This window comes from Salvia splendens, chromosome 1, assembly GCF_004379255.2.
Source record: "Salvia splendens isolate huo1 chromosome 1, SspV2, whole genome shotgun sequence".
NCBI lineage: Eukaryota > Viridiplantae > Streptophyta > Magnoliopsida > Lamiales > Lamiaceae > Salvia > Salvia splendens.
This window is the reverse complement of record NC_056032.1, coordinates 4317866-4331002: the sequence shown is the minus strand read 5'-3', so window position 1 is coordinate 4331002 and position 13137 is coordinate 4317866. Positions and strand designations below refer to the sequence as shown.

Below are 13137 nucleotides of genomic sequence, written 5' to 3'. Positions count from 1 at the left end.
CTTTCTGGGTATAGAAGTGCTAAGGTCAAAGAAGGGGATCTTCATCAGTCAGAGGAAATATGTACTTGACTTGTTAACCGAGACAGGACTACTGGACTGTAAGCCAGCAGATACTCCTATGGTTCAGAATCATGGTCTGCGGATAGTTGAAGGAGCTGAAGCCACTCACCGCACGAGATATCAACGTTTAGTTGGGAAATTGATATACCTATCCCACACTAGACCCGACATAGCTTATGCAGTTGGAGTAGTTAGTCAGTTTATTCATGCACCTCAAGTAGCTCACTGGGAAGCAACACTGAGGATTGTTCGATATCTGAAAGGGACAGCGAACCATGGGATTCTATTCGAGAATCATGGACATTTAGAGATTCATGGTTTCACGGATGCTGATTGGGCAGGGAACCCAAATGACAGAAAATCAACTGCTGGATATTTTACCTTTGTGGGAGGAAATCTTGTCACGTGGAGAAGCAAAAAACAGAAAGTGGTAGCCTTGTTAAGTGCAGCAGCTGAATTTCGAGGGATTAAGAGTGGGTTGACTGAGATTCTGTGGCTGAGGAAATTGATGACTGAGTTGAACTTAAACTCACAGAAGTCATGTAAGTTGTTCTGTGATAATAAGGCGGCAATCAGTATATCTGAAAATCCAGTTCAGCATGATCGGACAAAACATGTCGAGGTGGATCGACATTTCATCAAGGACAATATAGAGGCCAAGACGGTAGAACTTCCTTTTGTGAGATCTGAAGATCAGTTAGCGGATATACTCACGAAAGCGTTCGATGCAAGAAGCTTCCATGAGGTATTGGGCAAGTTAAGTATCGGTAATCCCATTACTTAACTTGAGGGGGAGTGTTAGAAAGGAAAATATGTAAGTAAGGAAAATAGGTAAGCAAGGAAAAAAAAATTAATTAGGGAATGAGTATTATGGCAAATCTTGCCAATTTTATGTAACCCTTGGCCTATTTAAAGGAGGCGTACCTATTGTAATTCTCTGAACAAGTTGAATGAATAATACTCATATCTTTCAACAAACGCTAAACACAACTTTGTTTTTGCTCTGTTTTAAAATGAATTCTCTCCATAAAGTGCTCGTTATAAATATGTGAGAATAAACTTCTAATCAATTTTATTTTGTTCAGGGAAGATCCTTGATATTTTTGTTTTACCACGTTTAATGTTTTTCAATTATATAATACTAGGAAAATATATTTGTTTTGGAAAATTAAAGTAATGTAAATATTGCGATGCACTCGTAATAGCATCGGTTACAGACTTACAGCATTATCATTAACAACAAATTTATTTGACGGAATACAATAATTAATAGGCATTAATATGTTATGTATTCTTTTCAAAATAAGTCAAGATTACATTTTATATTTAGAAATTTAAAGCATACTACCTCCGTCCACCTAAAATAGACATAATTGTGTATGACATGGATTTTAATATGCAATTGGTCAAGTAAGTGAGATCATGAAAAAATAAGGAAGAAGTAGTATTAGTGGATTGTGAGGTCAATATTATAGGTACTTTAATATTTTAATATTAAAACTTTCAATATTTAGAAATTGGTCTAATTTCGGTGGATGACTCAAAATGGTAAAATTATTCTATTTTTTTTGGAAGGGTTAGTAAAACTAAATCGTAGTCTATAATTCAAAATTTTAAGTTAATAAAAAAGATTTAATTACATGGAAATACTTATGGAAATAGGATATTGACTCCTATAAAGTACTGATGCATGTATTACAAATTTATCAAACAACATTACAAATCAACAAAGAAACATGTCAAATGTATACGTGTGGTGTTGCTTCTTGTGGGCTCTTGGCTCTTACCACTACCTCTTCCTTCTTTCGTGACATAGAAGGTAACGAGCTTAAATTTTAACACTGTTAATTATAAAACGCTTCAATTTTTTTCATTGCAACATCTAGGGTTGGAACGGTACGGTATACTGCGCCGAAATGGTCATACCGCATACCGTAACATACCGTGCGGTATGACAAAAAACCATACATTTACCGTACCGCTTTTATCGGTATACCGCAATTGCGATATACCGAAAAGTCGGTATACCAAAATTTAGATATCGTTACAGTACCGCTTTTATCGGTATACCGTACCGTGATTTCGGTATATCGCGGTATACCGTGATTTCCGGTATATACCGCAATTCGTATTTGCGGTATACCATGTTATTTGCGGTATATACCGCAATTGCGGTATGGTGCGGTATAACGCGGTATACCGCGGTATATACAAAATTCATACCTTTACCGTACCTAAAACTGTCGGTACGGTATCATACCGTACCGAAAAGTACGGTATACAGAAAATTCGGTATTTTCGGTATTTTTTCGGTACGGTAAGTGCGGTATTTCGGTATATTTTCCCAGCCCTAGCAACATCACCATTTACTCTATATTTGCAATTACAACATTTTCTAAATTAATGGAGTCATTTTGATACTCCACATTTTATGGTAGTAGAGTCGTTTTCATTTTTAGTAAAAGTCTACACATTTAATTTCTTCTCATTTACTTTACTTTATTCTCTCTTTATCTCTCTACCTTTTTCATTTCCTACTTTATTCTTCATTTACTTAACTCACTTAACACATTTTTTTCTTAAATAATGTGCCGAACCACTACCGTGGAACGTAGGGGGTATGAAATTTATAACTAAAGCGGTGTCATTTTAGTAATGCAAAATTGAAATGCTATAATTATAAAGATTCAAAGATGCTAGGAATGTCTTTATAATTTTTTTAAAAAAAACGTGCACATTTACAAACGCAATAAAAATATTCTTTCCTGGTTTGTTTTTTTGGAGTTGATACCATAATAATTAATATTTGCATATACCCCAAAAAGGATGATACCGATTTGATGGTACAAGTTGCAATAGCAGCCAAATAAATTATTGGAAAATGAAGGAAACGCTTGGTTTTGTATACTACCACATATTTCTATTGAAAATGTAACCTCTATGTTCATTTTCGGATTTCTTTTTTCATCTAGATCCTTTTTCTCAGATGGATTCTTTCACTTAGAATATTTATTCATGAGATATTCGATTTTAATTAAATCTGAAATTACATCAAAGTTAATCAGTCAGTGGTTGGGAACAGAACAACTGTTGAGCGACTAACTGATTTGGGAACAATTTCTTTTTTTTCTGCCAAAATTAAGCATATTTATTTCCCATGATATATTTTGAGAAAATAAAAATTGGCAATCAAAATAAAGTTTGAAACACCATCACTTCACAATATAATATAATAATGAGATATTTTGGAAACAAAACTAAACAAACAAATATATATATATTAAAAAAGGCACCATCACAGTAAAATATAATAGTAGTACTATTAATTAAATCATGAGATCTTACGGAATTACATAATTCTAATCACTTGTGTCCCAATTTCATTGATACCTTAGAAATTTAGGGTGGTCGCGAGAATGAGATGGTGAATTGGCGATGAAATAGATTAGGCATTAGTTTACTTTTTTTAATAAAATAATTAAACTAGTTTTTTTTGTTGAAAAACTTAATCTCGTGGAGAATGATAAATAACAATAGTAATACTATATAAATAATAATAGTAATAGAGTAATAAGTAGTAGTAATAATAATAATAATACTCCCTCCGTCACAGATAATTTGTCTCACTTTGACCGGGCACGGGTTTTAAGAAATGTAATAAAAAGTGAGTTGAAAAAGTTAGTGGAATGTGGATCATACTTTTATATACTCCCTATGTCCCATTAAATATGAAACGTTTGCTTTTTCACTCATGTTTTGAAAAATGATAATAAATAATTAAAGTGGATAAAAAATAAAGTAAAAAAGAAAACAATGTAAAGATGACTCTCCTTTACATTATTCTCTCTCTTACTTTATTTTTTCACCACTTTAATTATTTATTATAATTTTTTCCAAAATAAGTGCGCAACAACAAATGTTGCATATTTAATGGGACAGAGGAAGTATTAGTTTTATAATAAAATGTGAGTATGAACGAGTTAGTGGAATACGAGGTCTACTACCAAAAATAGTAAAAAGTTAAATGAGACAAATTATATGGGACGGACCAAAATGAGACAAATTATCTGGGGACGGGTGAGAAATATACTAGTAGAAATTATTATTTATTGCATAAGAGATACTGACAATAATATCAAGAGAAAGTTGTCATGTCAGAGTATATGTGAAACAAATCATACTCCGTCCATCATAAAATGTATTACATATTTTGCCAAAAATGGGTATCCACATTTATTTCATTTTTTGTATTTTCATAAGTGACTCACACATTCATTTAACTTATTTCTATTTTTTATAATAAACTAAAATATAAAAATAAAAATTTGCATTCTGTAACGATCAGGACTCTAATATACATAGAATAAAAGAAGTAAATAAGTATTATTATATTAAATGGACATTGAAATTGAGTCACATTCGCTGAATTCCAGGTCTAGAAAAAAGAATAAAAGAACTATTCTACTATATAATATACATAGTGGAGTAACACGAAAAAGCTCCAATTAATGGAGAACGTAAAATTATGCAGTAATCAGAGGACAAATTAATCCCTGAAACGCATACATGAAATTATCAAAACTATATATAGTTCTCTTTAATAAAACCCAAGTTTTTAATTTTTTGAACCAGGTAACTGTTGCTGCAATTGCTGGTACATAGCTGCCACCCTACTATAAGCATCCATAGTCATTGGCTGCATACAAAATAAAATCAAACATTACACATACATTCATAATAATAATAATAATAATAATAATAATAATAATTTCCAAAACTGTTCGAATAATGGATGTTGTGAAAGCGCAATTATTTGTTCGAAGTAAATATACAAAACTGTTCTAATCAAGATATGTGTCTATATTATTTAAATTTTCAACTTATTTAATTTTACATTTGTAATAGTCTAATATAGTGTTATTGTATGGAGTACATTTTTTTTATATTTAAAGTCCACGTAATAATATTATTTTCATTATTTCTCATTTGTGTTTGAGTTAGTGATAATATGTAATCAGCACAGGAAAATTATTTGATTTGTGCATCGCAAGGGTGATAACGCTAGTTTATTATAAAACCCAAATAATACTCACTTGATTTTGGCATGCAAGAAGTGCTGCTAAAGGATCCGGCATGACGGAGGAGGCGGCCGCGGTCGGCTGAGGCGGTGCCGAACAATCCCCTCCATTGTCCCATGGCACCGGGGGGCGGGGGATGGTATTCATGTCCATGACCCCCATGCCCATGCATCCCATCATCGACATTTGAAGCTGCTGCTGCTGCAAAGCTAGTGGCAACATCATGGAAGGCATGTTCATGTTCATCCTACTCATCATGTGCACTTGAGCTTGCAATTGCTTCAAGTACTCTATCACCTCATCCAACATTGATGCTTTGTCATTCTGAAACAAATGAATTAATTTATTTAATTGAAAATTTAATTAAATTGATTGGCATCCACATGAGTGATCGACAGCAGCAGACAGGCATATGAATGTGGGTAGATATGTGTTGGAAGTAATTTTCCAGAAGTCCCTACATAGACAGAGTCTGTCAAGTTGTCTGAGGATGAAGATTTGTTTGTGGACTATATTCTTCTCATAGTTATTGTAAAATTGACATTCCTGTCAAATTATTGGACCACTTTTAATTATTGATTGATTTCACCATTTAGTATATCATCTAATCATTGATTGGTTTCTCACACACTTATATTTCTAATTACATTTCATATGACACAGATTGAGAAACGAAATATCAAAACACATTAAATATACTAAGAATTGTGGTAATTAGCTGTACTATTAAAATTGCAGGAAGATATCAAATATTTTTACATATATTAGTATTAGTATTAGTATAAATGCATGTATGGTTGTATTTCTGCTTTAATTAAGTGGTACAAGCAGATGGGGCCTATTGGGTCAAATATATTTATTGTATGTTGGGCAAAATTAATTCAATAATTGTTTACTTTAGGGTTTTAAATGCGCGTTATTGCGACTAGTATTCAATCAATGCCCTCATTTCTCATCTAAGGATTTCTTCCATTTATTTATTATTATTATTATTATTATTATTATTATTATTATTCAACAATGGTCACACTGAATAAATACTGAATGCGTTCCTTCGGGGTATCATTCATAAAAAAAATACCCAAAATGCACCAATTCTTAGTACCGGTCAAACTACACAAAATCCTTATTCATAAAGAAATACACAAAATGTACCAATTCGTAATACCGGTCAAACTACAGAAAATCAAAAGATAATTTTTAATGTTCAAAATGAACCAATTCTTAATACTCACTTCGTTATATAATAAGAGTCTCATTTGACTTGTTACGACTTTTAAGAAATATAATATAAAAGAGGATTGAAAATATTAGCAAAATATAAGCCTCACTTTTATATAGGTGTAAAAATTTATAATAAAATATAAATAAATTAAATTAATAAAATATGGTACTCTATACTACCTAATTATCATTTACAACAAAAATGAAAAAAAAAAGTTATTCATTATGGGACGAGCCAAAATAAAAGGAAATACTTACTATTATAAAACAAAGAAAGTATGAATTTTCCCCAATAATTGCATGTACTGATAATTTAAATGATTGATCGTCCCTTTTTTAGTCATGTGAATGACATGAATAGTCATATTCTTTATACCAACAACATTAATTAATGAATTTGAATATCAGCATACCTTGCTGGAATGTGGGACCATTTTTTGCAACGTCTTCATTTTTTGGTTGATTTTGTCTCTTCGTTTCTGAGGTGCCAAAAAGATTGATAAAATAAATCTTATATGGAGAAATGAAGGCTAAGTTTTGAATGTCGCGTGCCGATATAATAATCTATAACTCAACCATACTTGTGTAGTTGTGTTGATTCAGTATATCAACTTTTCATCTTCTTTTGTAAATAAAGGGTTATAGGAAAATTGTTTTGTGTGAGAAGGGAAACGTACCCGTTCGGATTGGTTATGAATTGCGGCCGCCCTATTCCTTTTTGTGCAAACTGAAGAAGACTTTCCACTGTCTCTTCTTCTGCCCTCTTCCTCATTTCTCTGCACAAAATATATATATATGTATGCTTTTCACTTAGTACCAATTCTTGGTTATTACAAACAATAACATTCTTGCGTACACTATCATTAGTCTTAATTAATAGTGAAGAAACGAGCTTTATTGCAATATTAAAATTATAGAGACAAACAGGAAATATGGTTGTAGACTTGTAGTATAGTTAGTGGAGAATGTGATCCACCTATTAAATAGAAAAATTTACTATAAATGGAATGAAACTAATTTTGCAAAATGGAAAAATATGAAAACATAACTTGAACATCAAGGTTTTTAGTGTGATGCAAAACAAGATTGATTATATATGTAGTCTAAACATGTCCATTTTCTTTGTTGGGAAAAAGGAAATGTTTATTGCAAGTGAGGTGTTTTCCTTTTTTCGGATGTTCCCAAGGAAAACTAGTCAGCTCCTCTTTTAGCAAAAATCAGTTTTAATTTAATTAGAAGTAATTTCCAAGAAAAAAGGAAAGAGAGAGAAAAGTATTCTGACCTGAGAGCTGCTGTGAAGGGGAACGCAGCCGCGGTCATCGCCGGATGTCTTCATGTACTCTCCGCCGGAGATAGTGTTTCCCGGCGAAATCATCGGCGCCGTCGGTGACGTGAACCCGGGCCCACCGAATTCCCTCTCCCATGTGTCAATCGACATCCCGCCGCACGTGGCACTCTTGCCCACGCGCACAACGCGGCGGGAGCCCGTGGACGAGCACCCGGCCCTGCTGGCATCCCCACGGACGCCGTTGGGGCACGGCACCATTGCGTCTGTGGTTCTGGCTCCAGGGTTGGGCTGGCGCTCGGACCACGGCGCCGGGTCCTTGGCGTCGGCTGTGGGATTTGGCGGCGGCGGGTAGAAGCTGGCTTGGCTGACGATGGACTCGAGCGTGCCGCCCGCGCGCGGCACGCCGAGGCCATGCATGGCTAGTTGCCCATTTTCCCATGTTAGCTCCGCCACTTCATAATCTAATCTGCAATAATTAATTGATTATTTTTTATATTATATTTGTTGTTGTCGTTGTTATTCATTGATTAAAAAAATATACGAAGCTTACGAAGGGACGCCTTGAGATGCATTGATCTTGGTACTATCATCGAGATCCCAACCCGGAACACATTGGTTCATTGCTAAGATGAGTTTTCTTGAAAAATAATAATTTAAATAGTGTTGTGGTGAGGTGAGTTGGAGGAAAATATAAGAAAGGGAGAGAAGGGGAGTGATGCTATAGAGAAAAAAGGCAAAAGCTTTTTTTTGGGGTTGCAATATATGTGGGTGAGGGCTATTTGAGAAGGGATCTAAATACTATTCATAAAGATAAGAACAAAGCGCAACTTGAGAGGGAAAGAGTGTGTGAATGGTCCTTGATCAATGGGATGAAAATTATGGTATAAATTGAAATGTGAAAGAAATCTTTTGTGGCTACTTCAAAGGTAGCTAGTTGAAGTTATTCTGGGGATAAAAGGTGAGAATGGGATGAATACATAAGCAATCATTTGCATTGTACATGAACACGGTTACACGGTGATAGATATTTATGGACTAACTACATGCACCTAAATGGCTCTAGTGATTTTGGCTGCTGAATATAGAAAGAAGCAGTTTCATTCTCATTTCATCAACTAATTTGTTTGTATCATATAGCATACGCAGCGGTGCTCTTAACTAAGAGCATTCGCCGTGCCGTCGGCGCGGCAAGTACCCTGCTCGCCGCTGTGCTCTTGCCGATGGCACGGCCCTGTTCGTTAGCAAGAGCACCGCCGTACCGAAGAGCACGCATATGTGGCTCCTCCTGATTCGCCAACGGAATTCGTTGGAATTTCAAATTTTTTTAAATCGAAAATAATCCCAAAAATTAAAAAATATTTTCGGATTCCCAAAAATATAGCCGTTTTATTATCATTTTATTGAAATTTTTATTTTTAAAAATTTTTTAAATCCCAAAATCATCTATAAATACACACATTTATCATCAATTTTTACATCAAATTATCTCTCAATCATACTTCTCTCATATTTTTTCATACAATTCACCTACATCTTCCTCTTTCTCACTCAAACATTCTCTAAATTCCAAAATGGATCCAAACGAGATCATTGCGGAAGCGGAGCGCGAAGAACAAGAATATTATCAACAATATTATGCTGCCTATGTGGCCACTGCTGCCCCCGCCCCTCCTCTTCGACCAACGAGATCAAATCGCCGCTATATCCCTCGTGACTGGGAGGGAGCACACGAAAGGCTTGTTCGCGGCTATTTTTCCGACGAGCTGTGATTTCCAGCAGATTACTTCCGGCGCCGTTTCCGCATGTAAAAACGCTTGTTTTTTAGTATTGTCAACACATTGTACGCTCATGTTGAATTAAGTTTTTTCAATTACAACGTATGCACACATCCATGATAATTGGAACTTCTTTTTAATTACAAGTCATGTACTATATCTTATATTCTCTGCTGATGATTAAAAACCTCTAATCGTACTAGTTACTACTACTAATTTGTGTTTAGCTAAGTCTCTTTTCTTGTTTCTGTGCGCGAGTTAAGGATGTGTTTGTTTGATTGATGACATGGGGACATGTTATGAGAGATATGAATAATTATGCGGGTGTGTTGTGTGGGCAAAAGATAAATATAGTAGTTTATTTTTTATATTAAATGATTTATTAATTTATAAATAAATATAAATTTATAGAAGTGCTTCTAGATATTTTTATAAAATTTACAACTTATAATTTTTTCGAGTTTAATCGAACAAATATTCTAAAACAATACACGTTATAAATATATAACAAGATCGTTATACATTCATAACATGTGTTGTATATATATTGGTTAAGATTTGTACAGACGCAACCGGTCGGCAAAGTCTCTCGGAGTTGTAGAAGTGTACTTGTGTCCTCCGACAACTTGCTATCGGGCAAACGGCTGATATGTTGGACGAGTATTTACACGGGGGAGTCAACTGGAATCCTATGCCTAAAAATTTTTTGCGCCGGCGTTAGTTTTGCTTTCGCTAAGGAATTCCTTCGGGCACCCACCACCGAATATTGTCAACAGCCGCTTCATCTTCACGAAACAGTCCACGGATTTCCTGGTATGCTTGGCAGTATTGATTGCATGCATTGGAGGTGGAAGAATTGTCCAAATGCTTGGAGGGGGCAACACTTAAGCCGCCACAAAGGCGGTGGCCCAACGTTCATCCTTGAAGCGGTCGCCGACTACCGCCTATGGATTTTGCATGCAAATTTCGGTGCGGCCAGATCCAACAGCGACTTGAACGTGCTCTATTCTTCACCCCTCTTCAGTGATCTTTTGAATGGTGTAGCACTAGTGATCGACTTCACCATCAACGAAAATCCATACCACATGGGGCACTATCTCGCTGATGGCATCTACCCAAGGTGGCCGACTTTCATGAAGACGCTCAACATGCCGCAAGACCCGAAACAGGTTCTTTATGCGCAGCGTCAAGAGGCTGCTCGGAGAGACGTCGAAAGAGCTTTTGGGGTCCTTCAAGCCCGATTCAACATTGTGAAGACCCTGTCTCGGCTGTGATACACGAAAAATATTGCCGACATCATGTACACGTGTATTATCTTGCACAACATGATTATAGCTGATGAAGGACCGAGGGTGGCTAACTTTTCCGACGAGAATGAAGCCGGAAGCTGATCCGCAAGGTCTCCCTCATGCCGAGGTGTGAATACGACGGTGCGCGAGAGGACCGAAAGAAGATTGACAATGCGCGATACCAAAGCCCACATTGAGCTACAAGAAGATCTAATCAAACACATTTGAGCGAAATTCGGCCACGAGTAGTGGTTTTTTAAATTTTATGAATTTAATTATGTAATTTTTAATTTTAGGATTTTGATTATGTAATTTTAAATTTTTAGGATTTTAATTATGTAGTAATTTTTAATTTTTTAGTAATTTGTAATAGTATTTCATGTATTTTTAATGCATTTTAATATTGTGGAAATGTTTTTAGTAATTGAAGTATTTAAATTGAATAATAGAATGGTGAGATCCTTGAGCATGCTCTTGCGGAAGAACATGGATGTATGTGTTGTGCTCTTGCGGAAGAGCATGGAGTAAAAAATGAATAAAAGTGAGCATGGATGATGCTCTTAGTAATAGTATTTTATTTTAATTTTACAAATCTTAACCAATATATATACAACACATGTTATGAATGTATAACGATCTTGTTATATATTTATAATGTGTATTGTTTTAGAACATTTGTTCGATTAAACTCGAAAAAATTATAAGTTGTAAATTTTATAAAAATATCTAGAAGCACTTCTATAAATTTAGATTTATTTATAAATTAATAAATATTTTAATATAAAAATAAATAAACTATTATATTTATCTTTTGCCCACACAACACATCCACATAACTATTCATATCTCTCATAACATGTCCCCATGTCATCAATCAAACAAACACATCCTTAACTCGCGCACAGAAACAAGAAAAGAGACTTAGCTAAACACAAATTAGTAGTAGTAACCAGTACGATTAGAGGTTTTTAATCATCAGCAAAGAATATAAGATATAGTACATGACTTGTAATTAAAAAGAAGTTCCAGTTATCATGGATGTTTAAAGGGTGCATAAGGTGTAATTGAAAAAACTCAATTATCATATTAAGGTTGCTCAAAGCACATATTGTCATATATTTATTGGGAATTTAACTAAAAGGAGTAATATTAAGATCAATGGATTTATAATCCCATATATTCAAGTTGGTCATAGAGGTCGATTGAGCTCATAGTCCACTTACAAAAGTCAAAAATATTCATCAGATCGATATATAAATTTTTAAGCTGTTGTCAGTTCTATTGTGCAACAGATCTGCCACAATTCTTCAGGATTTGTGTTCATTTTTGTTCTTCTTTCATTGTCATCCATTATCTGCAACGACGGTTGAGTGTATGCAATATGACCTTTCTAGATGTAAGAAGTTAAATGACCTTGGCATAATTATGTCATGCATGGCGTAATCCGCGAGAAACGGACAAAATTGGAAGAATCAGCATTTAACTTTTTTTCGGAGTAATAGGTAATTACGATAAAAGAAAATAAGTAAAATAATCAATCAATAACTGCTTACAAAATCAATCCCACTGAGACACGTGAATTCGAGATTATGGTAGCACGTGCCAGCGGTTGAGTCGGATTGCGCGTCGGGAATCCAAACTTTGTACAGGAGCACGTGGTGCAACCACGGCGACACGCGTCGAGGCGCTCGAGCCGCTGTAGACACGGATATGGTGGGAGGTCCGCTGAAGCAGTTTAGTCACGCTCAGGAATATTTGGTGCATTTTATTGGATTTTAATCTTTATAAGTGCTTCATCTTATCTCCATAAAATATTAGTTGTACTCCATCCATCACAAGAAAGTTGAGACAAAACTTTTACGCACGGAGATTAAGAATTTATATTAATAAATAGAAGAGATGAAAAAAAGTAGGAAAGATAAAAGAGTAAAGTAAATGATGAAATAAATTAACAATGATTAGATGTTTTGTCTTTTGTTAAAAAGGGAAATGACTCAACTTTGTTGGGATGGACTAAAAAGAAATACGACTCAACTTTTTTAAAACGGAGGGAATAATACATTTGGAATTCCACATCTTACACTTTGATTTAATGATTTACGAAATTTTTATCTTATCTGATCTTGGTGACTTGGTTCAGTGGTTTGTGCCAATAATGTGCTGATTACCATTTTGACGAAATTTGTAGAGACGTTAAGATATGGGTGACTAAGAAATCTCCTTCGTCCCTTAGACTATCCATAAGGCGGACGTTCCCAATAGCCCGTCCTCTTTTTTATCCACAGCCTCAATTTTTTTGTCCGCTCCAAAAAAAAGGTTTCCACACCACTATAGGCGGACACTGCCAATAGCCCTGAAATTTTATAACCAATTTTCATTTTAATTTTTTCCTTTAGTTTTAAAATCATCGGAATTTAAATAAT

General features: G+C 34.7%; 1 protein-coding gene across 3 annotated transcripts; it reads right to left on the bottom strand.

Annotated features, from left to right (window-relative positions):
- Positions 1–4419: 4419 nt before the first annotated feature.
- LOC121809148 (transcription factor UNE10-like) lies at positions 4420–8574 on the bottom strand. Of its 3 annotated transcripts, none has more exons than XM_042209695.1 (6): positions 8201–8572; positions 7645–8111; positions 7040–7138; positions 6776–6841; positions 5154–5462; positions 4420–4756 (listed from the first exon to the last, which is right to left on the bottom strand). In XM_042209695.1, exons 1-6 carry the CDS (start codon positions 8238–8240, stop codon positions 4676–4678), a joined length of 1062 nt encoding a protein of 353 aa, XP_042065629.1. In that variant the 5' UTR covers positions 8241–8572; the 3' UTR covers positions 4420–4675. The 3 variants fall into 3 exon arrangements, with proteins under 3 accessions (XP_042065629.1, XP_042065625.1, XP_042065634.1); XM_042209691.1 differs by having other exon boundaries at positions 7645–8116; positions 8201–8567; XM_042209700.1 differs by lacking the exon at positions 6776–6841 and having other exon boundaries at positions 7645–8116; positions 8201–8574.
- Positions 8575–13137: the final 4563 nt, after the last annotated feature.